We start from the raw sequence: 25,595 nt of genomic DNA, 5'->3' as shown, positions 1-25,595 counted from the left end.
CAAATGCATATTTTTATAGTTTATTTTAGAGCTTTTATTTAGTGTGCCTATTTATTGAGGAAGAATGATTTCTAATGGCGTTTTGAGCAGTTAAACGAAACTTTTCACCTTTTCACAACGGCCATTTTGATGACCGAAATTTTAATAACTCTAAAACTACTTGTCTTAAGAGGAAAAATCAATCTCTGTTAAATAGATCTTTTAAAGCTCTTTCAGATGATACACATTCATATCACAATATACAGATCTATAATGTAGTTCTAAGCAATCAAACGTACGTACTCACCTTTGCAGACGGCCATTTTGATGACGTTAATTATAATAACTCTTAAACAATTAGTGATAGGAAAAAAATCCAATCACTATTAAATAGCTCTTTTAAAGCGCTTTTAAATGATATACTTTAATATCACAATATTAAGATCCATAATAGAGTTTTAAGCAGTTAAACTAACGTACTTCTCTTAATAAGGCGGCCATTTTGATGACGTCATCACAGGGGGTTAATGACCTCTGATCAAATGCCTCCCGGCGGATTTTTGTTCTTAGATATGTACATAAGCATTGTGCAAAATTTCAGACTGGTATCCGGAAGTGAAATGTTTTGGGTATTTTTGTCACAAACTCCACGGACTATTTTTGTTGCAATAAATATAGAAGTTTTGGTTACGTTTTTCAGTTTATCATTTATATTGACAGAAAAGAAGTTTTAACTTTTTTTTTCATAGTTTGATAGTAATTTTTGGCGTATTTTTATAGTTGGCTTCTTAGGGCTAGGTGTTCCTAATAAGGCCAATTTGACAATTTTTGTTAAACTGCTGACAAACAAAACTTAAACTTAAATTTTAACATGGAACGATTTTTTTTTTCTTTTTTGTTATGAGTCATCTGATGAACGTACAAAAAATGGAGCAAATTGGATCATAAATGAGCGAGATATGTATGCCCCGAACCTTCGATTTGCCTTATTTGGCCAACTTACCTTTGTCAGTGCGTTTCTTCAGTGCACTAGAAATCGAGAAATGTGTGTGTCGGTCAGTCTGTCGATTCACACTTTTCTTCACTAATAACTTTTTAATATGGATAAATTCAAGCAGACTATTTTTTGACGAAACTTTGTGCTATATACATGTAAATAAATCATATCCAGTGGCACAACAGCCCATGAGGGCCGAGGCTTACGGTGCCCATCTCAGTTTTCGTGACCTCTGGGGTGCAAGGCAGATGTTCCGGTTAGGTGGTCAGCCGAGCGCGGAACCCCCGGGTTTAGTTCTGCTTGGTACTCATTTTACCGACCCAGTAAATAGATGAACGGGTCAGTCCACCACGCCCAACCCGAGCATCGAACCCGGGCCTACGGTGAGGAAGCGCGAAGCGCTACCACTGAGCCACGGAACGTCATAATAAATGCAAAAATGCAATATAAATTTGCGCATTTACAACGCTCACTAAACTTTTAAACCATTTTTTGTTCTAAAGATCTCGATCAAAACACCTCATTTCTGCATTTTTATGCATCATTTTTTGATTTGAACAATTTTGAATAGTTCAAAAATTTAGCGTAAGCACTTATGGAAAACTTTAAGACATACTACATAAATCACGAACTGAATAATGAATTTGTTTCGAACCAACTGTGGAGTGTTTAAAAGAGCTGTTGACAAAGAACAGTGATTTTTATTTTATTTTTTTTATTTCTCTTGATGCTCGAACGAAATTGTTCATAAGCGCCTACGGGAGAAATTGAAACTTATTTTATCTCAGAAACCAAAATAACTAAAAATAATCTTTTTGTAGCAGAAAATTAAGAAAATTGTAAAGATTTCAGGGCTTGCTTTCTTTTTTTCTTTTTCGTGAAATAGGAAAAATAAAGCTGTCACCAAAAATCTAAATGCAGTTACTCGCCCATAGACGAAATCTAGAGATTAATTAACGAAATCAAAATGAGTTGGATTCAAGGAGTAAGCAAGCTGTTATTTTTGATATAAATGATTATTGACACCCATATTTAGCCTTTCTTTTTTCTTTTGTAATTTAAAACATTTTGCGTCACAAACAACTATAAAATATTGAAATAGAGTTATCGGTGCAATAACTCTAAAAAAAGAATAATTTTAATATGTTTTTGCATCATGTATTCTCATGCAATTTACGCGTTATCATCCAATTGTTTAAGAGAAAAGGTTCCCATGTGATTCTCAAACGCATATTGCTTGTAGGTAATCGTACTTTAAAGGTCTTGAATGGTTTGATTCTTGAAATACGCAGTTCCGTGGCAGAAACTTCAGGCTCATATTGCTCAGCTGAATGATTTTATGAAGTGCAGCAAACTTTCAACTTAGTTGAATGATAAATAAATTTAATTCTTTAAATTTTTCAACCTTTTTTTTAATTTTTTTACTTTACACTCGCAAACATACCCATCGTTGCCTGAGTCATTAATAATATTGAGACACATTTTATACTATTTCTTTATTTATATTTAGTTGTGCATCGCGGTTTCACCCGCGTTAATAAGGCAACAATGCATTAAAAAACTGTTTTATCCACATCGATGTTTTCCGTTAAATAAAAAAAAAATCAATAAAAAAAATCATTGAAAACACTTGATTTATAAATTTATTAATTTTTATATGAGCCTAGTAATAAATGCTGAAAATCTTCCCGTCCGCAGCCGGGTTCGTACCCGATACCCTAGGGTTCTGGCCTAGCGCTTTATCGACTGAACTATTTGGGGCAACAAACGTTCGAGTTATTGATGCAACAAAAAATGATCATGATTGTTATTGATTTAATTTCAAATTATTGCTGCTCCACTCTTATTAGTCATAGCTACAAATTTTTAACCAGTTTGAAGGAACTTTTAGAGAGAGAGAGAGAAACCTAGATGCATTTGCTAAAGTTATTATTATTATTATTTCTTAAGATATAAATTTTGTTCACTATTTTTTTTTTTCATAAATTTCACATTATGCCAGTACATTAAAAAAAATGAAAATGAAATGAATGTTAGATATATTTGCTTTTGCATCATTTAGTCATTTATCTAGTTCTTTGAATTTTCGTAATTTCTCATAAAACACAATAAAAATGCTACTGTTCTGATTTTTTTTTTTTTTTAAAGCTTGGAAATCAAAAACCAATTTCGAATTTCTTCAAGCAAGTAGCAGAAGTACTGTTTTATATTCCTTCAAAATTTGAAAGTTGTCGAAAGTTTTCCTTATTTAAATTTTTGTGCCTATGTGAAGGGGAAAATCGCCATTTTACAAAATATCACTAAGTTCAAAACTGATTTTGAACACAAAAGGAGTTAAAATACAACTTCAAAAGTAAAGTATTTCTTTTATAACACTTAGCACGCTATTAGGTATCAATTTCAGCAAAGCTAATACATTTCTTAAAGCTTGAGAGTAAAAAATGTAATGCTTACTTAATTATGAGAAAACTGAAATATTTTCAGTTTGTAAAACACGGTAAGCAGTTAATTATAATAAATTTGAAAAAGTTGCTGAAAGCAGATGTATTGTCCTACTCTATAGATTACAACAACATATAACTTTTATGTTTACATTAAATAGTTAGTAAATTACAAGTCTTCAAAAATGCTACATTTAGCATTTATGAGAATGCTGTTCAATTCGATCAATTTTCAATCGCATGTAAATATTAAACTAAAATTATTAAGCCAAAATATTTTAAATGTTTTTATATATGCATAAAAGGAACCTGTATACGAAAATTCATAAAACTCTGTTACCTTGCGGCCTCCACTTTTTTGTCATTTTTGCTCATTTCGTATGGAATGACCCACATATATCTTTTACCAGTTGTTTTGTTGGTATTTCGTCATAATCCGAAGAAAATGAGAATTGAGTTCGAATTGGCGGTCGAATAAACTAGCTCAGGTCTTGAGTTTTCTTGAAGATGACTCGTTTAAATATCTCCATTCTGAAAAGTACAGCTGTAATGCGACTCACAACTGCGCTTAAGTTTATACTGAATGAACTAAAAATAAAATATAAGAAAAAGCCCAGGTCTAGAGCAGCATTCCAGCCCAAGCGGAAATAAATATTTGATGGCAAGTTCAAACAAGTATAATTTCCAACTATCATAAAGAAAGTTAATTTCAGTTCAAGATTTAACAATTACGTATGTTAATTTTCTGTTTGTCACTGATTTGTTTCGTCTCAGAAGATCACCAGGCTTTTTTAAACAAAACACGCAGCATATAGGAAATCTTGCATTAAATATTTCGTCTACAATATTGCTTTAAATCAGGGGTCTCCAAACTTTTTGGCCTGAGGGCCATTTCGCAAAATATCTCGAGAGACGCAAGCTATACCCAGATAGAGATAGCTCACGTTTCAAATTGCAGCTCAGAATCACAGGCATATTTTTGGTATTGGACCAAATTGAAATATGTAATGAGTAAATTTTTAACTAAACATTGTTATAGCACTCCTGGAGTTAAAAAAAACGAAATTTTGAGTTTTAACCGCCGAATGTTAGATTAATCAACATGAGAAGTAAAACAATTTTCTTTTTTGTGCGTTGGAACTGGAATCAACAATCAATGTTATAACATCAAATAATCAAAATTGCCCAAAAATTGATTCGAAATTGGATCCTTTCAGTAACTACCAACCCAATGACACTTAAATTTTCTTAATTAATCATCATAAGACATTAGTCATCATTCATGAAATAATTCCATTCATTACCTGTTAAAAACATTTTGTATAACCTTATTAAATCTCCTTATTTTGACTAGGAATATTCTCCGACTATTTTTACTATCAATGTAGCTGGGTGATTCTCCAAAATCTAACAATATTCTGTCCGAGAAATTTAACACAAAAATTATTTGACCTAGAAAGTTTTTTCTTTTTTTCTAATAGTTAGAAATAACTTTTCCGCTGTTATCAAATTCTTAAGAAAACAATAACTCATTTATTTTTTCCTACCAAAATTTTTGAATAGCCAGAAAGTATAGCCAGAAATGTATAGTCAGAAAGAATAGTCAGAAAGAATTTTTGAATAGCCTCTTAGCGTATCTCAACCTGTTTCTAAAATGAACTTAAATTATTGAAAAATTTTACATCAACATTCCACAAATTTAATTTGTAGTACAAAATTATGGATACTTAAAGGTGTAAAATTAGATTCTTTAAATAAATTTAAATATTTAAATAATCAAAATAATACATTGTTTTAAAGTTTGTCCCCAGGTTTTCATGTCACTCTCCTGTCCCAGGAATGAGTTAAATTATTATAGATCAAAAACCGGAATTTTTTATCTGCTGTATTTCAAAACTGTTTATTGTAACAATTTTGTTGGATTCCTAGAATATTTTGTTAATGAAATTTGTCTGCTGTTCTCATTAAAATTTTGAAACTCAAAAATGGGGTATGTAACATTTTTAGACCTGGAAAACATTTCCTGGACAACATTTTTGTTTTAAATAAAAGAAAACTTTCAATTATACTCATAGGGTGTAGTTGAATTAAGAAAAATAACATTATTTACTTTAAATTTAATCCTGGGCCTACGTAACAGGCAAGTTGTATGCAAAATGTCACTGTACGTGGCGCAAAAAATTTCACTCTCCTGGCACAAAATGTGTCACACTCCTGGCGCCAAAAAAAAAAAAAAAAAAAAAAAAGAACCCTCTCTCCTAGCATTATTTACAAAGCTTTGGTTGTACATCTTTGGTTGTAGAATAGGATTTCTTTCCAATACATTGTTGGAAAATAAGATTATGATTTAGAAAAAGAAAAAAAAATTCTGAATTTGCAAACGATAAATAAAAAAATTTAGCAGTAGAAAAATTCTATTTATTTATTCTCTTTTTTTTCTTGTTTTCTTCTTCAGACAAATCATTCAAAAAGAGATTTGTTGGTTACGCATTTTTTTATGAAGTTGCTTAAAATTTCTGACTTAGATAAATTAGAGCGCAACTTTCTAGAGCCAGGTAAATACTTTTTTAAATTAGATAATTAGAAATAACAAACAATAGAATTTAATGTGAAAATTGTTAATAATTTGTTTGTTCAGAATTTTAGGATAGCGATTGAAGTATATATATTTTGCTAAAATAACTATCTGTTATATTCGGAGTGTAAGATATATAAAGTAAGTAATATGGAAAAACCTATATAAAGGGAGTGGGACTCATTCAGATGTTTGTTATTTGAGTGTCCGTTAAGGGAGGTATTACATAGATTTTGTTTTGTCATGCATTAAAATACTTTTTGTTTTAAGTTACAGTTATTTCTTTATGACAAAAACTAAATTTTTGATAACCTTTGATGAAACTCATTTTGTCACTCTCCTAGTGTGTGAAAATTTGCCCCCTTCCCCCCTCTGTTTTGAGGGGTGTAGCATAGTTAAAGTGAGTTCCCTCTATTTTTTTCTTAAAACGTTCCCAACAAAGAGTAAGTATGATTTTTTTTAAAAAAAATTTTAAGCATTTTCATTTTTTGAAAAAATGTGTTTGTAAAATGTCAGGAGGGAGAATCACCCATCTTTTGTTTTGGAGGTGGGGGCTCTTACTATCCTTATTTTCAAATGAAACATAGCACAAAAATAATGAAATCTTTGAATGTAAGATTAAGACAGAATGCAGGAGTTGAATTGAAATGAAAATCTAGCCTGCGGTAACGAGCCGGATTTTCCGAAGTTCGTGGGGCAGATTTCAGAATCTCGGGGACCACCTTCGGCCCGCGGATCGTAGTTTGAAGGAGACCCCCGTTTTAGATGATTTTTGTCGAATTCCACACGTTCTGTCACACCCGACTACCAGAAGACTCAAACGGGCCACTCTCTTCTATGGAGGAAGATGTCCCGCTAATTACGCGTAACTGTATCGGTCTTATCTCAAAGTGATCTTCAATTAGGGTGAGAAAGAGACATTGAAGTTTAGGAGGCGGGTCCCAAGACGTGGTGATTTGCATGTTCCAGGATGTGACACCACCCAAAAACTTTAATCAGCGAATCCCTGTTGTTGTTTCTGGAGCCTAAATACGTACTAAGATTTCATTTCTGTATAAACTAATTTCATTGGACACATATTAGTATGGGTGGGTTTTCCTTTATTCTTTGTTTATCTTGGAAGAATCTAGGAGTTTCCATGCTTCGATGCGATAAAGTTCATCAACAGATAAAGAGCCAGAGAGCAATTTTGATCGGTATCTTAAAGCTGTCAAGTGTTGCTACAATTTGGGTACGTCATTTCTTTCCTTTTTATTATCCTTTTGATTATCAGAATGTTCTGATTCTATTTCATTTAGTGTCAAATAAAGTCATTGTTATAGCATGTTATTTTAGACCCTTTAGATCGGACATTATATTTGATCTTAGATGCCCAGAAGCGATAAATTTTTTTTAAGATCTTGTAAAAGAGCAAATTTTAATGTAGTTTTTTAATATGCAGAGTCAAGGATAAAGCAATGGATAAGTTTCTGGTTCAATCATTAGGGAAATCTGTCAAAACGCCTTCTGAAATATAAAGTAATCAAATAGTGTATACATATCTATGTACTTGTACACACAATCTTTTCTGCATGGATCAGAGACATATGATTAACGTATAGAATCAAAATATCCTACTAGATACTTCACACCCATTCCATGAGAAAACAAAATATTCAGAACAGTTTCGTTCTTTCAATTTTTTTTCCCATTTTGCAATTTTTTTCCGAAATTAAATAAAACAGTTTTTGAATGTTATTTTAATGACAATAAGGAAAATGTGTCCCCAAGATGGTCTTAAATTATGATTGTGGAATTTCAATATCACAAAATGGCCGTGGGAAAAGTTCCTACATCCCATTTCTTCCTTTAACGATACCAAAAAAAAAAAACCTTTACTTACGTTTTTATGAACTCAATTTCGAAAAATTTATGGAGATGAACCGCCAAACCTGCTGTTTGTAACAGAACGAAGGAATTCAAAAAATTGGCTTTTAGGACTAAAATTTCGAAAAAATTCCAGGAGTCAAACCTACCCCCCACCCCTCCTGCTGCGTGAGCATTACATTTTAAGACTAGGCTTATATTATTTCTTCTTATCCGTGTTTATACGGCTATTCTGCTGATTTATAGGTCTAAAATATTTTATTCTCGTATTCCAGTAATAGATACAATTTTCTGCGTTGTTCATTAGTACATCAACACCTCATATTTACTTAAGTTAATAGAAGGGTCTTATAGTACTCACCATTTACTTTCTTACGTGAATACAATTCGATTGAGATGTAAAAATTCACCTACAATTTATTCGAAGCACAATAACTTTCATTCAAATTAAGCACTGGTTGTTTCTAATTATTCTTTTTCAAAATGTAATTTCAGTAAAATTTCATTTCCCGAAGAATGTTACTCAAGTTTTTTCGCTTTAGTGACGCTGTGTTTTCCAGCCCGAAACAAACCAAAAAATCTTTCCCTGAAAACGTAAAAGTTGTAGGAAATTTTAGTAATCCTGCATTTTTTAAAATTTTATACAATAGCGTCTCGACATAAAATGGATGTACAGTAGAACCTCCATTAAGGGACACCTCTGAATAAGGGACACCTCTATTTAAGGGACATTTTTTCTGGTCCCAGTCCCTTTTAATAGGGACTTCTATGTATTTACCTCTAATTAAGGGACACTCTGTTTAAGGGACAGTCACATAGCCCAAAAAATGCAAAAAATAATGTATAAGCGCATAAGAAATAATGAATTTAGTGGAATTAAAGTTACTATTCCTCTAAAAATTATTTGAGGTAAGTTTGACATACACATATGTGAAGGAAACCAGTAATGTATTGTATAAAAATTGTATAAAAACTTGCACACGCATGATTGCAAACACGCATGATTTGTCTTCTCAACTACTTATTCAAGTAGATTCAAAGCCGATGCAGAGTACACAGCAAATAATTAGCTCTGTATATAATACTTAAAATTAGAACATTAATCGTAATTCACGTAGTATTACATTGTAAATTACATGACGTAAAGCAAATATATGTAATGAATTACTTCAAAATTATTTCTGTATGCTACTAGACTTTGTCATTACAAAATTTTTGATTAAATTTTTATTAATAAAATAATATAAATTTAGAAATTTGAATGATTGTGAATTTTATTTAGCATATATGAAACATTTTCAGTATTTAATCATAAGTGTTAATAGTTAATGTTTATTGTGATATTATACTACTTAGTACACGGCATGCATCAATTCATCCACCTCTGAATAAAGGACCTCTCTATTTAAGGGGAAAAATGTCTGGTCCCCTTAGTGTCCCTTATTGAGAGGTTCTACTGTAGATTGTCAGAAATTAGTCTCCCTTAAACCGCTGCTCAAATGTGAAATGTAATTCATATTGCCCAAAAGATGACTGTCTTCTCACGTGACAGCACTCTACAACAATGATTTTCGACTTGTGGTCCGTAGGTAATTTTCATTTGATCCGCGAAGAGATAGTAAAAATTTATATCATTTTTATAGTTGCATCTAAACTTATTAAAGAACGCTTTTTGGTTCATTTAACTTCGCCGAATATAATCGTTGTGAAAATATTATTTATATCGCATGTGGTCCGCTTTGGATTCGGAAGGATACCAAGTGGTCCTCAGTGATGAAAAGTTTGAGAACTACTGCTCCTCAAGGAAACTATTAATTTGGTTTAAACTAGTTTTCAAACACCATCTAAGTTTTAAAAGATAAATAAGGTTGGTAGTGAAAAAAAAAAGTTACCGGAAGTATAGTGACTTTCTAGGCACTATACCGGAAGTAAAGACAAATCCATTGACTTATTGTCAAATTTCACTCCGAGAAAAAAAAAACAAATCAAAATCAAAAAATTAAAACTGCTTTATACTATTTCGTCTGAATATTTTATTCTGACTTTTGATTTAATACTTCTTCTTTGGGACAAACTCTTGCACATATTGATATTGACACAATACTTGCGAACTTGCTTTAAAAAGAGTGCACGGGGTAACAATGTTTATCCCTTCTCATATAGCATGTCATACCAGTCTCTTCAATTTCCCGCCAATGTCATTAAAATTGCCCTTCTCACAATCTGCCGCTAGAAAATTTCAAGTTAAATAATTTTCAAAAACTACAGAGAATATGGTTGCCTAAAATCCTGCTGCTTCACCTGAAAACACAAACTTTTGGAGAGCTCTGAAAATATAACCGTTTATCAGCAAAGTCCTGACTGATCTACGAAAGGTGAACGGTGAAGGTGAAAATATGGTCGATTCATTAATGTTAGTTGCATAACTTTGTACAGTAGTTATTACAGGGCTGGGTGTCGACATCGCTTGTGAAATTTTAACTGAAATCGGAACTAAAGTCATTGGCGAGTATTATACGACAAGTTGATAATAACTTCCCAAATTTGAAGTCAAAAGTAATGTTCCCCGCAGTACATGACTCGAGTGCATGGGCTCATGTAACCCTGATTTTGTTTCTTTTGCGCCTTTTCACAAAAAATATAGTTGTTTACATAGATACAGAAAGATTAAAAGGTAGGGGGAAACTTTCAATTCTGCCGAAATAATGTAAAAGTTTAAAAAATAACATTAATTATGCTTATCCCAAAAGTTGTCTGTAGAGAATGGGTGAACTAACTGGTTCTTTTTATTTTCTACCCCTAGCAATGTCGAGCGGGTACCTCTAGTTAGACATTGAAATCTTGTTATTTTTTTTTAAATCTGCAAATTTTATTTTTTTTACTGATTTATTTCGGAACGTTCTCCTTATTCTACACTGTTAAAAAAATTTCCTGAAAATAACGGATAAAGTACCGGCAGCAAAGTTGCCGTAAATATTACGTTTCCGTTAAATTATTTTCCGCGACTTAACAGAAGTTCCATTTCTCATTTCTCCGTTTAGTTCTGTTCTTCCATTTATAAATTTTCCGTGATTTAACGAAAATTCCATTTCTCTTCTTTCCGTTGATCTATTTTTCCGTTTTTAAATTTTTCGTTCATCTATTTTTCCATTTTTAAATTTTCTGTATCTTTACAGAACTTTCGGTTCTTGATTTTTCGTTGCACTATTTTTTCGTTTCTCATTTTTACATATTTTACTGAAATTTCATTCTCGTTTTTCTATCCTATGTTTAAAATAATATATATTATAAAAATAGTTAACCATTCAAAAACTATTATTTTTTTAATTTGTATTTATTACTTAAATATATTTTAAGTGAAATTTTTGCTTGATAACTTACCTTTCAATCATCTATCTTGAAATTTGCACTTTCAGATGAATAAAAATAATCGAAAAGTACCAGCAAGGAAATTAGTGGATTTGAATATAACACCAATTTTTGATGCTGATACTGCTCGATATTTCCTTCCACATCTCCTCGTACATTTTCTGGCATGGCATGGAAAAGCATACATGAAAAATAGAATTTTTTTTTTTGCAGAATGAGTCAAATAAAATACCATTAAAAACCGGTTGACTTTATCTTGGAATAATATACCTGATGGAGGGTACCGCATTCCAATTTACTGTGTTTAAAAACAGAATCATTGACATACACGTGAAGAATTTTTTGCTCAGATGATGTATACACCCCCCCCCCCCCCAGTGATTTCCGCATTTTTCACTCATTGGAATAGCAACATAGATTTTTAGTGCATAAGCATTATACTTAGGCTAAACATATCCATCAGTTCGTTTTACCCGAAATGTTTTAACAAGAAACTTGCAATAACCTCAAATAAGTTGCTGGATGAGATCCTAAGGAAATAAATAATTTATATTTTTTATCATAAATGAAATCCCGAAAGGAGTAATGAATGTTTACAGATTTCTAAGTAGTCAAGAAAACTTATTCTTGTCAAAATTGTAATTGTATTTTCAAAGATTAACAATCTGCTATGCCTTTTCGCAAAAAATATAACAGCAAGACATACTTTTATTTAGAGATTCAAAATGTTTACTTTCAATCTGTCAAAAAAAAAAAAAAAAAAAAAAAAAAAAACTGAGTGACTTTTTTCTGTCTTGCTCGCATACCACGATAATCTCCGGTTGATACGAAATGTTGGCATTTAACGTTTTAATGACTTTCAAGAATACAACGCGTTAGAGCAAAAACAGTAACTTTATAATAGTTCTATAAATTCTAAATCAGCTACCATCGGAATTCTATCAAATGCATATTAACAAGAAAAATACATTTGTATATTAACATGTACAAAGATATTCTACAATACTTACATGTGACCAGCGGTGCTAAGTTTAAGTGTCTCCATTGCGTCTGTACACAAGTAATCCAATAGCCTTTATTTTAAATGGATAACACGAGATTCTAAAACTATTCTCACCGCTAGAACACACAATATGACTAACGAACAGAATTGTTCGAAGTATTGAGCAAAATAATACACCGCAATAATATTCTAATACTGACTCAGTAAAACTCACATCAAATCACCAGGGCGATCAAAACACAGCTGCCTGTCTGAAAATGGCGCAAACATTTTCCCAAACTTACAAAGTCCAAAGGCGTAAAAACAATTTCGACATACGAGTATATTACTTTCCAGACATGAAATAGCAAGCTATCTATTTTGTCTTCGACATCTGAGTTGTTATTCTAAATAAGCTTTTAATTAAAAAATGTAACAGTGCGATTTAATAAGCACTATCAAAAAGCGATGTTTATCATAACTTGAAGGCTAATCAGGATACTAACAAAGTACAGCACAGCGGCAACCCTAGAAATGGAAAAATTCTGTTTTCGTTACTTCCTTTCGTGATATTTCTGTTTTTGGAAGGAAAAAATACGTTTTGAAGCATTACAGAAATATTCTGTTAAAATCAGTCAGAAAACTACCTGAACTTTCAGGTTTTTTTTAACAGTGTATAATTTTGTTTATCTTGGAAGCGTTATTCACACCCTTTTGCTATATTCAAATGTTATAAGGGGCCATTCATTAATTACGTAAGGGTCACAAGGGGAAGGGGTTCGAAAAAATCTTTGCATACACTTACTTGAGGGGGGGGGGGGGGGAATCCTTTCTTACGTAATATTTTCCAAGTCGATATTCTGTATTAGAAATCGCGCGGTCAGGTGGTTTGGCAGCGGTCATGTTTCTTTTGCGTCTGGAAAGAAAAAATAAACGTATTAGGATGAGCTGTTTTTTTCATATTTTACAAAGAATGAATGGTGTAAAATATAATAAAAGAATCGCCCTATGTATGGGATGTTTTGTTTTTGATTAGTATCGCACCATATACAAAACTGTTTATTTATGTTTAATGTTTGAAAACAGTATTAATTTACTACTGATAAATGGTATTCCAAAGCGAAGTTATTTATCTAATATTATAAGGGTAATATGTAGTTGACAGCAATAAAATAATGTAACTTAGGCTATATGTTGAAAAATAAAAATCTTTGATTTACGTCATACTGGGTGTTCTAGGGTAACGGATTATTTTCTAACGATATTTTATTATTTTGAAAAACGAAAGGGAATCTTACGTAAGAATAGGGGAGAGGGGGTTTGAAAAATCTTACGCAGCCTTACAGGGGGAAGGGGCGAGGGGGGGGGGGATCTAAAACTTGCAGAATTATCCTTACGTAATTAATAAATGGCCCCTAATGTAGATGCGTTAAATAACGCCATGTAGACCAAAAAGGCCAGCCTTAATTTTTTCATATTGGATAGCAGTAATCGACTAGATTGTGACATTATCATCATCAAAAAGCCTAAGTGATGATAAAGCGTTATTGACAAGCAGTTTGTAAGTAGCGTGAGTTATGACAGAAGAATCCTGTCAAAATTGTCCAATCCTATTTTACAGTAAATTTTGTTTCTTCTCGGTTCACTGTCGTTTACTAGTTTTAAAAAGTTGCTGATTGTTCCAGAAAGTCGAAATATAATATAACGAATTCAAAAAGAAAAGTGTTGCTGTGTACCGTCATTTTTTCCTTGTTATTTGATAACCTAGAAAAGTAGATTGTACTCTAATAAGACCATGATTGGTTTTATTAGGACTCCGGTGTCCTTATTAAGATACCGAAGGATAGGGTGGAGGATATGATCCTGTGCTGCATATGCTACTTAGAGATGAGACGGGCTCAGCCCGCTCGGGCATTGGAACCGAAAACAGGTTTCGGGCTCGAGCAGGCTCGAACTCAAGCAAATATATTCAAGTATCAATCTCCAAACAGATTCAAAGCAAATGAACATTTTCCTTCTGTGAGAAAATGAAAGGAACATTTAAATCAGTTCAACCAATGAGAAAATTTAACAAAAAAAAAAAAAAAAAAAAAAAACAGAAAATAAATTAACGCTTATTTATAATACTTTTTCTTTTCTTTTTTTTTTTTTTTGCGATTACTATTGCAATATATCATACAGTAATGCATTTGAAGTGGAGCATTTTGAGGAAATTTAGAAACTTCTGTTAATGAAGAACATGGACATAACATTTTTCATTATCACGGAAATCACATCAGACTTTTCGCCGCACACATCCCACCACTTAGCTGTAAGCCTTTGGTTCCACTGTCCAGGGAGATCCTATTAGACTGTACAAGGCTCGGCTTTTGATACAAGAAACTTTCCTTCGGACTCGGGGGGGGGGGGGGGGGGGGGCGGGGGCGGGCTCGGATTTTGGTCCGAGACAATATCACCCGTGCTCGGGCGGGCTCGGTTACAAATTTTCGGGCTCGGGTGGGCCCAGGCTCTCAAAAATGAGCCCAAACTCATCTTACACATACACATATGTGCACGAACTGTGGGCAGGAATGACAAAAAAAAAAAAAAAAAAAAGAAAGAAAGAAAGAAAAAGAAAGAACGAAACGAAAAGCATCCAGCATTTATTTGAATTTTGACCTCTTGATTCAAATTTGTTCTTCGCTATCACGAATTGCATTAGGACCCTGTTCGTTGAGTATCTTGTTTCTACTAATGGAATGACATAGAAATGGCCAAGAAGTATTCACTCGTCATATTATGACTGCTGATTTTATAGAATAGGTAAAACGAGGAATATCCATAGAAAAATTTAAAAGAAAAAAAAAATGATCATTAGGATGCGGCAGTAAAAAATTTTAATTTTATGGCCCGTATCCACCATAAGTACGCTTATCATAAAGATTATTTGTCAATCATAAATGATGAGAAAAAGCAATCTGGAAATTTTTTATTTTGACGAAGTTTTGCTTCTTAAGCTCATCTTGATGTTTTTTCCGAAAAAACGTAATTTTACATTTTCCCTCCCTTTTTAAAAGTAAAATCTGCTTAAGTTAAGGCTTGAATGAACGCTAATGATTTGTAACTATAGCGACGAAAATGAATGTGTCCTCTTAATAAATATTAAAACAACGTGTTAGTTAGTTTATTTAAAAAAAACAAACAAACTGAAAACAACGAGTTATTAGTGTCACGAATGTGACAATTCATATTTCTTACAACTAAATTTCTCATAAAGAAATTTAAATTTTCTTTACTTGTTAGCATTTGTTTTTGCTTAAACAAGCCGATCGAACTCGATAAAATTTTGCAGAATCAGTAATAGTTTCTGTAATCTTGTCTCTGCACGGTCTTTTGAATTACTTCCGCTTCCCTGGCAGTTACTGTTTTATGCGGTTTTTCGTGATCCCAATGTCTTTCTAGGTCTTCTATGATTATCTTTGCTTATTCTTCTCTTTGTATCCTTATATTCCTGTTGATTTTAATTCAAGATACTGCTGAATTCCTCTCTCTCTCTGCTTTCCTCTTGCAATTTTCCCCACTTCGTCATCTCTGTTGTCTCAAAAAAAAAAAAAAAATAAATAAATAAATAAATAAATAAATAAATAAAAATTTAAATGATGTATCTCTGTAATTCACAAAGATTTCACTGCGAAGAAAACTCACAGACATTAGAGCAGTGGCACCCAACTTACGGCCCACAGGACATGAGTGGCCTGCTCAGTTAATCTTTGTGGTTTGATGCTCAGTTCAAACGATATTACAAATCGAAAACAATCTGCTGATGGGAACTTCCAAAAGAACCAATCATCTTCATTCGGTATTAAAAACGATTGCTACGAATTTGGAGCCAAATGGAAATTCGTCGAAGCTTCGTATTGACAAAACAAGCACATGGTGATGATGATATTAATTCTTGGTTTGTCATTTCCATTCCCTTTCAATGATTTCCCGTGTTATCTCGGAAGAAAGAAATTCAAATATATTTCAATTTTGCATGCTTTCTGGCCCGCGAGAGTCGTTTTAATATGAGGTGCTGCCCTCGGGTAAAAAAAGATTGGACACCCCTGCTTTAGAGTGGAAAAAAGTGATAGAAAAGTCAGTAAAAATGTCAAAATTTTTTAATTATTAGTTGCATTAGTTTTTGCGACTCGGTCAATAATAGCACGTGCGTCTAGGACGTTGAATTTTGACACTTTTGATAATTTTCTCACAAATCTTCGAGTTTTTACTTCAGCCCCCCGTACATCGTTTCTCTTAGGTTTGCGAAATATTTTTACAGTGAGGTAGCACTAAAATTAATCTTTTTAATTACTTAATGTCATCTAAATATTTTACATTGAATAAGAATGAAATAGTGCTTCAGAAACTTTACCTTAATCGTGCACTTCTCTCAATGTATCTCAATCGTGTGCATTTTTTTTTTTTTTTTTCGAGTCTTGGATTGTCCGTAAAATAAATTGATTTTGTAACCCAAATTTGGTAAATTGATTGTGAAATTCTTTGATCAGTTGTACTCCTCTTTCAGCTTTACCATTCACAGCTTTCAGCATTTTAGCGATCTCTCTTTCCTTTAAATAACTTCCTTCATTTTGTCATGAATCAGGATCAAATAGGAAAACATTTTTTAGTGTTTGTTACTTATCAAACTGCTTTATTGACTTGTAATTGATTCTATAAAAAGGAAGATCTTCACTAAGAAAGTATTCCAAATCATCTACTGTTATCTGAAGTTTTCTATAGTCATCAAACATGTCTTCTTTATCAGCAAGAATTTTTTGGAGTAGTCTTTTCCTATCTTCAAAGTTAATTCATTTATCCGATACAGACAAAGCTACAAGTTCATCCCTTAAATACCATAAGTGATTTATGAATTTTCCAATCACTGCTTCTGCTGCATGTTTGTCATCTTTTTGTACGCTGTTAGTTTTTTTAGACATTATATTATTTAAAAGAGCTTAGATTGGGTTGCTGCAAAAACCATATCTTCATACTGTAAAACAGCCTTTACGGGTACTTTTTATTCATGTAAGGTCAATTTAAATGGTTTCCTAAATATATAAATTTTTAAACAATCAGTTCATTTTGCCACCCACCTGGCTCAGGGAAAAGCTCCGGGTTGCCGAAAACATATCCCTGTTGGAGGGACTTCACCAGGAAATATTATTACAAGTTATGAGAATTATCTGCAATCTTTCTCAATCTTTTTGCGAACAATAATATGTCATTAACTTCGTCATTTAGATTTAAGTGGTATGTGTACTTGATTGAAATATTATAAGTTCTGAATGGATGGAGATCTTTCCATGAAATTTTGAAGCGCCTAATCACTGGAATATCGGGTCTAAAATTAAAAAAGGCAAGAACTTCTTTAAAGACACACTCTGCAGTACGATTTCTAGTGTATGACGATGGCAATATAAATGTAATATATCACCGTTCAGTTTTTGCTCTAAAAATTGCATGCACAATTTTTACTGCCAAAATTGCAAGCCGTTGTATCAAACACTACAGCTTGAACAGTTAGCAATAAAGAGCAATCATGTAAGATATCATGTACAACTGAAGAAATATCTCAGGAATTCCGAGTAGCTGTTCAACATTGGGATCTAAAGCGGCGTTTTTTTTTTTTTTTTTTTTTTTTTTTTTTTTTTTTTTTTTTTTTTTGCATTTACATCTTGATGTAGCTTTGTATCCCAGTGCATAGCTAAAAATCTAGATTTAAATTGATGAAATTTGATTTTACCTCTCGAAGATTTTCTCTTGCTCTCTTTAGGGATGTCGTTTGGATTTAAATTTACTGTATCTACATAGTCTGTTAATAAATGAAAAGCTTCTTTGTCCCTAATATGGCATTTGTCTAACAGTGATGAAAGGCGAGCAGATATCAATACTTGTCAAGCTGTTTTGCTTTGTGGTAGATTAGATATAGAAAAAAGGTTCAACAGGTTACGATAGATACCCATTTTGGTTTCTAAATCACGTGAATTAAAAGAAGAATTTGATGATAATAAAAGACTATGTACTGAAATAGAAGAATTTTTTTTTTTAATGTATAGATTTTTACATTTTTCCTATCCGGATTTTTTTTTAAACTTATATTTTAGATATGGAAAATACAGTATATTTTTATGTAAGCGTAATCGAGGATTTTTTAAAACTTGTATTTTAAGAATTAAAAATTGCATAAACGTTTAAGTACATTTATAACTAAAGAACAGCGAATTAAAATAGAATTGCCATTACCTATATTTATAGCATTGAAACCTAGCGACCCTATTTGCCACACCTATTACATACACATTAAATTTTGTAAATCATCACCCTTAAAGCCTGGAGAAGGCAATTTGTTGTTGTCAAAGATCATTCATTAACTGCCTAGGTCATTCATTAATGGCCTTTAGAATCCCTTGTGCCCATCTTTGTGGAAATAAATGTTCCCCTGCCGCTTAGCTTGATACGAGAGCAGAAAAGTGGTATGCCTGACCCAAGGCCATTGGTGTACATGTACCCTCTCTAACATGTAAAATTTTACAGAATGAAAGTGAGAGAATGGTCGGTTTGAAGTAGCAACATCTATTGAGGTTCAAAATCACTTTAAATATGAAAAGTAAGAATTTTTTACATAAAAAGGATAACCTTAATTGAAGGAGAGGCAAGCACTTCATTCCATGACACTTATGCAGGATGGTGCGACCAAACAAGTTCAGTACAAACTGCTTCGACACTTCTGAGGTCGATATTTGGAAACAGTTTCGTATGAATTTTTCCCAAAGTCTCCGAATCTTACACATTATGACTTATGGCTGTTTGCCTATTAAAATTCACGGATGTATAGAGATCGGCCTACTTGTTTGTCTCAGTTTTAAGAAGAGGCATGCCATGATGTGTCAGGAATATACTCTGAAATGCTTTTGAACGTCGTGCGGGGAACTCGATCATTTGACGAATCTCGTTCTTAATGGCAGGAAACACATTGAACAACCGTTACATTGAAACCCTTTTATTGGTCAAAATCAGTTGCATTGTACTATCATTCCATTAGTTGAATTCCAGTTACGCATTTTGGTCAAAAAGTAACTAATATGAAATAAACAATTTCATTGGACCCTAAAACCACCCGTCTTTCTCAGCATTTATGTGCAAACCGCATCGTTTTATTGCAAATAGTTCAATAGGTATATAAGGTTTTAAAGCGTCTACTGACTTTTGGATCACACTGTATATATATGTGATGTCAATATTAAACTCATAATTTTTAAACAAATTGAGTTACTTTCTGAAACACAACATCTACTTAGAAAATGTGTGGATTTGCTTGTGAGGGTAGAATCAAATGTTATCAGTACCTAGGAATCATTTAGACTTGATCGGGCCATGCTTACAAAGTCACAGAAGGTGGACATTAAAAAAAATTCTGACTCGATTACATTCACAGAAAAGGCTTGAAAAACATGTTTTTTTTTTTTTTTTTTTTGTTTGTAGATTTATCCTGGATTATTGTGGCGTTTTTGACAGAACTGGGATGGGCCCTTGTGCATGGATGGAAGACGAAACAGGAGGAGGAAACTCTGCACCAGCTAGGTGGAATTACGGACCAGAATTCCACCTCAGTATTTCTTCAAACGAAGAACCTGGCAATAACTTTTTCCATTTGAGCGTAGAGAATGGTGTCTCATGCTATCCAGGATCAACAGCACACGCTTACAGGCCTTCTCCATCCAGCATACACTCTTATAAGTCGTCTGCCCATGGTAAGTCAAAGAAAAAACCTTCACTTGATCATGTCAGACGATGTCAGTTGTCAGTAATGGAAAAAAAAAAGAAACTATACTTCAAAATTCAAGCACACACACACACACACATACACACACACACACATAAAAAAAAAGTGTGCGTCACGGGACGCTCGGCAGAAGTGATAACTTTCGTAATAATTCGTTTTAATCCTATGGAAGTAACAATTGGGTTATGGTAGCTATAATAAGCAACGAAATTTTTGCATTGTATGTTATCTAAAAATCTTGCAAAGACTGCATCAAGTAGAGTTTCATGACTTGTAGTGTGGCTTCTTCTGGCTTATTAATCATTTGTAATTATAATTTGGATTGTAAGAAACGATACTAAATTTTTTGCTGAATCAGCAGCAAAAATATAACCGGCTTCAAAATTACTCTAAATGAAATATAATTTCATTCTTTGATCACCATTCAGGCTACTTATAAACTTAAGTTTTGATGTCGGCGCAAAAACAATAGATTAAATGACGTGTCGTTTCTAAATATTTCGTTTATCAAAAAAAAAAAAAAAAAACACGCAAACTTACAAAACATTTTAGACTTTACTCTGTGATGCTGAAATTAAATGTTTATTTATTGTTTTTGTTTTCTCGGTAGTCCCCTACCCTCGCGTTGCGGAGTCTGCGGGGATGTACAGTATTACCCCGCATTAGACGACATGCCCGAAAAAAGCGAGGTTGACCAGCGTGCCGGGAAGTTCGAATTTTCCGGGATGCCGGATAATTCAAGGTTTATTTTGAAACCACACAAAAGTAAATTTTCCCCTCTGTTTCAGCCGCATAGCAAGCTCTACAAGGAAAACTAATAATAAATTCCCAAAGTAATCTCCTTTTCAAAAACGAACCAATAAATTTCAGGTCGTCGAGATGAAAAAAATTCGTGGTAGTTTGATGATGCGTTATCTATAGTTAATAAATATTTGTACAAAATTACCGTTTTTAATACTAATAAACTGATCGGTTCTGCCGGCCGGGCTGAGCACAAAAATGGAGTCTGCAGCTGAGCTCAAAATGAGAAATCTGAAATCCCTTTTTGATCTTTTATGCCTCCATGTATTTTATTTAGATGCCACTTTTTCAGGAATTTTATTTTGATATTTCCCATTCACAAATATTCATAAAACAATGTATTTAGGTAGTATATGTTACAAAGAATCACCTAGTGACAGTAATTTGGATAAAAAGTAGATACGAATTGATCGTCGCAACACTCATGTGCTTAGCACACCAGTATAGAACTTATATTATTTTTTAAGAAAAGTTGAATATATATTTGTTATAGTATTAAATTGTTATATGATTTTTTTTAACCTTGTTTTTTCCGGCGTGCCGGAAAAGACCAGGAAAGGGTTGTTGAAAATCTGGTGATCATATTTTGCATCACGCCGGCAAATGCGGGGTAATACGGTAGTTTGTTCTAATTATGTACACCTTTTCACAGTTCAAAACCCTAAATGAAGCGAGATATTTTTAGTATAACTAATCGCAAAAATGTTTTTGTTTTGAAAAAAAATTTAGATATTTAATACAGTTTAAAATCTTAATAGAAAATAAATGTTATCGCCATAAACAAACCACAAGGTTAAGATTAAATCTGAAACGATAAAATTGGCGTATTATTACGACCAGGGTAGGATCTATATTTTGCCCCCCCCCCCTGCAAAAATCACCAGGTACCCTAACCGCAAACTTTATTGGATCCCCCCCCCCTAAAAAAAACAAACTTTTTAACGAGTGATTGTTTTAAAGTTAAAGTCAGTTTATATTTTATTCTGTGATGCACACATTAAATGTTTATTTATTATTTTTTGTTTTCTCGGCCGTCCCCAACCCCAGCGTTACGGAATCTGCGGGGATGAAGTTCGTTTGAAATATGTACACCAAATCACAGTGCAAAACCCTAAATGAAGCGAGATATTTTTAGTATAACTAATCGCAAAAATGTTTTTGTTTTGAAAATAAATTTAAAAATTAAATGCTGTTTTGAATATATATTATTTACAATGTTATTGGTATTAAATTGTATTGTTAAACTTGCCTTTCGTTAGGAGATTGCGTTATGTTGCGACGATCATCCATCTTCTGTTAGTTTCATTACTTTTTCTACTATCACTTAACGCTTAAAGCTGACCCAAAGAGTAAATAAACAGAATTTCCCCGAGCATGCGCGCTTCTGTCGTATGCGCAAGCGAAAGGAATGCCAAACGAGAGTTGTGCCGTTACTCGTTATTGTCACAAATCGGTTTACCCTCCCATAAGAAGTTATTACTTCAAAAAAAAAAAAAAAAAAGAAAGAAAAAAAGAGACATTCAAAGTTTTAAATATGAAATAGTAGGCAATTTTTTAACTCCTCGCCCATAATATACTGTGATGATAGCCAAACTTGATAGTAATTCCTCTTCTTACTACTTCCACCCTGAACGAAACTAGGCTTTTTTTTTATTAGAGTCAGACGATAATTCTCATAATATTTTCTGGCGGGAGTTTCGATTGTTTTCTCCTATTCCATATGCAAATGCGAGTCAGCCCAACTTAAGAAGAGTACATGTCGATTATTTCACTTACTTTTCTCCCCCTTTTTTTAGTAATAAAACTCTGAATTATGTTGTTTTAAAAATATTATTTGATTGGGCGCCTTCAAAATTTACAAGTGCAAAATAAAAATTGTACAGTATTTATCTTAATGACCACACATTCCTTACTTTAGGGAACTCCATGTGTCGCCAAGTTCACTATGGATCCTCTATACCTCCTCCTGCGCACCCGCCATGGCTTTCTGCAGAAGGCCCATGTCACATGAATCCTCCCCCTACGTCCTGGTATTCTTCATCTGCACAGTTTCCTCCAGGATATCCAGCCAACAAGCCACAAAATCTGTTAGAAGGACATCCGTCACTGCAAAACCCTTACATCAGGTTTCCGCCGACTCCACCTGTAGATAGTACTCCTGATTCGATGAACAACGAAGCAGTTATTTCGAACTACGACGAGAACAGAGGTTTTGGGCCATCGAGGCATCAAGCACTGGGGACTCATCAAAACTATCAAAATGTTATTCAAGATGCTGCTTCTGTCCAAGGTGAAGCAATACTGTTTTTAGAACACATTTTGAATTTTGGTGGTGTTTTTCTTGCTGAAAATTTCGATGGCGCAATCTCTGGGCGAAATATGTAACAATTCTCCTTATTTAAATACTATATAAGGTTTTTGTTGTTTTTAATAGCCTAAAAGAAATGAAAGTCAGTCTAGGAAGTAATCTCAATGGGCACTCCAGACCTTCTGCCAACATGTCTCCAGCTACATAATTTCCTTGCGGTAAAACTCGGCGATCTTCAACGCAACGTAGTCCGTTAGTGCTTGGCACAGATCTGCACCATTCGTGAAGAATTTACAATGAAAATGGTTGTCCAGGCAGTGAAAGAAGGGGTAATCTGTTAGCGCGAGGTCAGATGAGTACGGAGAATAGCTCAAAGCTTCCCAACCAAGTCACTCTATATGGTATCCATGGGCACCCCCGCCGAGAAAACAATGACATACACTGGTTCACTCATCACACTGGCTGACACTCATTGGTTCTTGTGAATTTCTTATTTTGTGTGTGGAACTCACTTGCTCAGCCGGTAATACTCACTTAAGGGGTGGGGATGACGTGTAATGGTTTCGTTGCAAACGTGAAACTGTCTTCCAAATTCATCATATGTCTTCTTCAGTGACCATTTTCTGGTCTTGTCATCCAAGGCCGGTGGTCCTTTCGCTGGTTTGACACTTTCATTTTTCTTCCCTACTGCACAAGTCTCAATCAACATGTGTTTAAACCATGAGCCGCACTAGTTTGCATACCTATTATCACTTATTTCAACGGCAAAGTAAAAACAGCAAGAACTTTATCAGTCATCTTTAAAATAGAGATAAAACGATGGTTAAGGCAGTGGAATTGGCATTGGAAGATTTCGGGTTCGGAGAGATTTCGAGGCCATCCCTATGCCGCCACACACATATGCGGGAAAAATCGGAATTCATTGATGAAATTACGGGAGCGTTTTCATCTGTCAAGTATTAGTTTGTATCTCTTCTGGATGAAGTTAGATGAAATTCAACTTGATTGCAGGGCCAAAAGGTTAAAATCATGCACGATTCTTATTTCATTTTTCGAAAATTAATATATTGAAAAATGCACCCGTACACTTTTATCATCTCGGAAAAAAAAACATTGTGTCCATTATTAGCTCTCAGACGTTTATAAAAGCTGCTTTCATTGTTTGAAAGTAACTTGGTTTGAATTTTCATTTATGTTATTACTTACAATATTAAATTTAAATATTGAATACATTTGCTATTGTATTTCTTAAATTTCGACAAGAATGCAGACTATTTCCCAGCTTTTAACAATTAAATTTGGCTAGAGTGAGGAGTTCACTAGTTGGGGGAATAGAGGGTGCAGGTGGATTAGAGAATAGTTCTCCACGGACCAATAGGGGATACTGGGGATACTTGATCCCTAGGGATACATGATCTCTTAGCCAAAAATACCAAAATAATTAAGTAGAGATTTGAAACCTGACATTTATATTAAAGTTATACTTGTACCTGAAAACTGGCAACATTTTGTTTTTTTCAGCCACTTTGTTTTAGCTCAAGAAATGATTGTCTGAATGGGTCAAGGGAAACTTATTTTAGGAAAGTTTTCCGAAGTTTACATTATCCGTTAAATACAACTTTAAAAAAATTTCGAAGTGTAATGTTAAAGTATAGACAGTCTTTAATAATTGAGACACATTTTTAGTAAATTGCCACTGATTGTAAAAAAATAGAACAAGTATGTTTTTAAAAGATAATTGATCCCTTTGTTTAGAGCAGCGTTTCTTAAATTGGTTTCCGTGGAACCCCAGGGTTCCACGGAGTTCTCTCAGGGGTTCCGTTAAACTTGCATGTTTTCGTTTCACACATTTCAAATTTGTTCTTTAAAAATTCGATGAAACTAACGCTTCTTCAAAATTAAAAATAAATTTACTTTTACTTTTGTATACTAATCTGAGAGGTTTATCCATCAGGGTTAGTCACTATAGAATAATTTTATTTGTTGCCTTCAATCATGCAAATTTTATGTGTTCAAAAATAGCCCAAAATTGTGCCTTCAAGATTTCAATTTCATAGTTTTTCTTAGATCAATCACAAATAACCTCTTTTTCACCTGATGTCTCCAAATATAGTCTAAAATTGCATTTTAAAAACTTCTATTTCGAAAGTTTTCCGGAAGAAGCTATTGATCTCCCAATATCAATAAAGATATTTTAAAAGTGATTTCAATGTTGAAAATATTTTGGGAGTGCACACCAAACCCCTTTTTTTACAACATTACCAAATATTGCCTAAAATTACGATTTTTGACGTCAATTTCTTATTTTCTGCTCTTGATACTAGATGCTCTTCCTGTATCTATTGCAGCAGTTGAAAGGATGATTTCAACAACGAGTGAAAACCTATGTAAGGAGCAGTACTGGTTAAAGGCATCTAAATGTTTTAATTCTGTCGGACGTCAACACCTAGTAACATCCAAGTCCCTAATTTAT

The 25,595-nt window shown here is 33.3% G+C and overlaps 2 protein-coding genes across 2 annotated transcripts in view; one reads left to right on the top strand and one right to left on the bottom strand.

The window, feature by feature from the left end:
• The window catches only part of LOC129225668 (uncharacterized), a 64,331-nt gene extending 52,008 nt beyond the window's left edge, over positions 1–12,323 (bottom strand). The window contains exon 1 of the mRNA XM_054860143.1: positions 12,238–12,323. The gene's annotated coding sequence lies outside the window, so the exon portion shown is untranslated. The remainder of the gene's footprint in view (positions 1–12,237) is intronic.
• LOC129226850 (transcription factor GATA-3-like) overlaps positions 7,195–25,595 on the top strand; it is a 67,844-nt gene continuing 49,443 nt past the window's right edge. Inside the window, exons 1-3 of the mRNA XM_054861480.1 lie at positions 7,195–7,223; positions 19,713–19,981; positions 22,733–23,104. Of these exons, the coding sequence (XP_054717455.1) occupies positions 19,753–19,981; positions 22,733–23,104 (601 nt within the window). The 5' untranslated portion in view covers positions 7,195–7,223; positions 19,713–19,752. The remainder of the gene's footprint in view (positions 7,224–19,712; positions 19,982–22,732; positions 23,105–25,595) is intronic.

This window comes from Uloborus diversus, chromosome 7 (assembly GCF_026930045.1).
Source record: "Uloborus diversus isolate 005 chromosome 7, Udiv.v.3.1, whole genome shotgun sequence".
In the NCBI taxonomy this organism is placed as follows: domain Eukaryota; kingdom Metazoa; phylum Arthropoda; class Arachnida; order Araneae; family Uloboridae; genus Uloborus; species Uloborus diversus.
The sequence above is the reverse complement of the archived record's forward strand: the minus strand, read 5'-3'. Positions and strand labels throughout refer to the sequence as shown.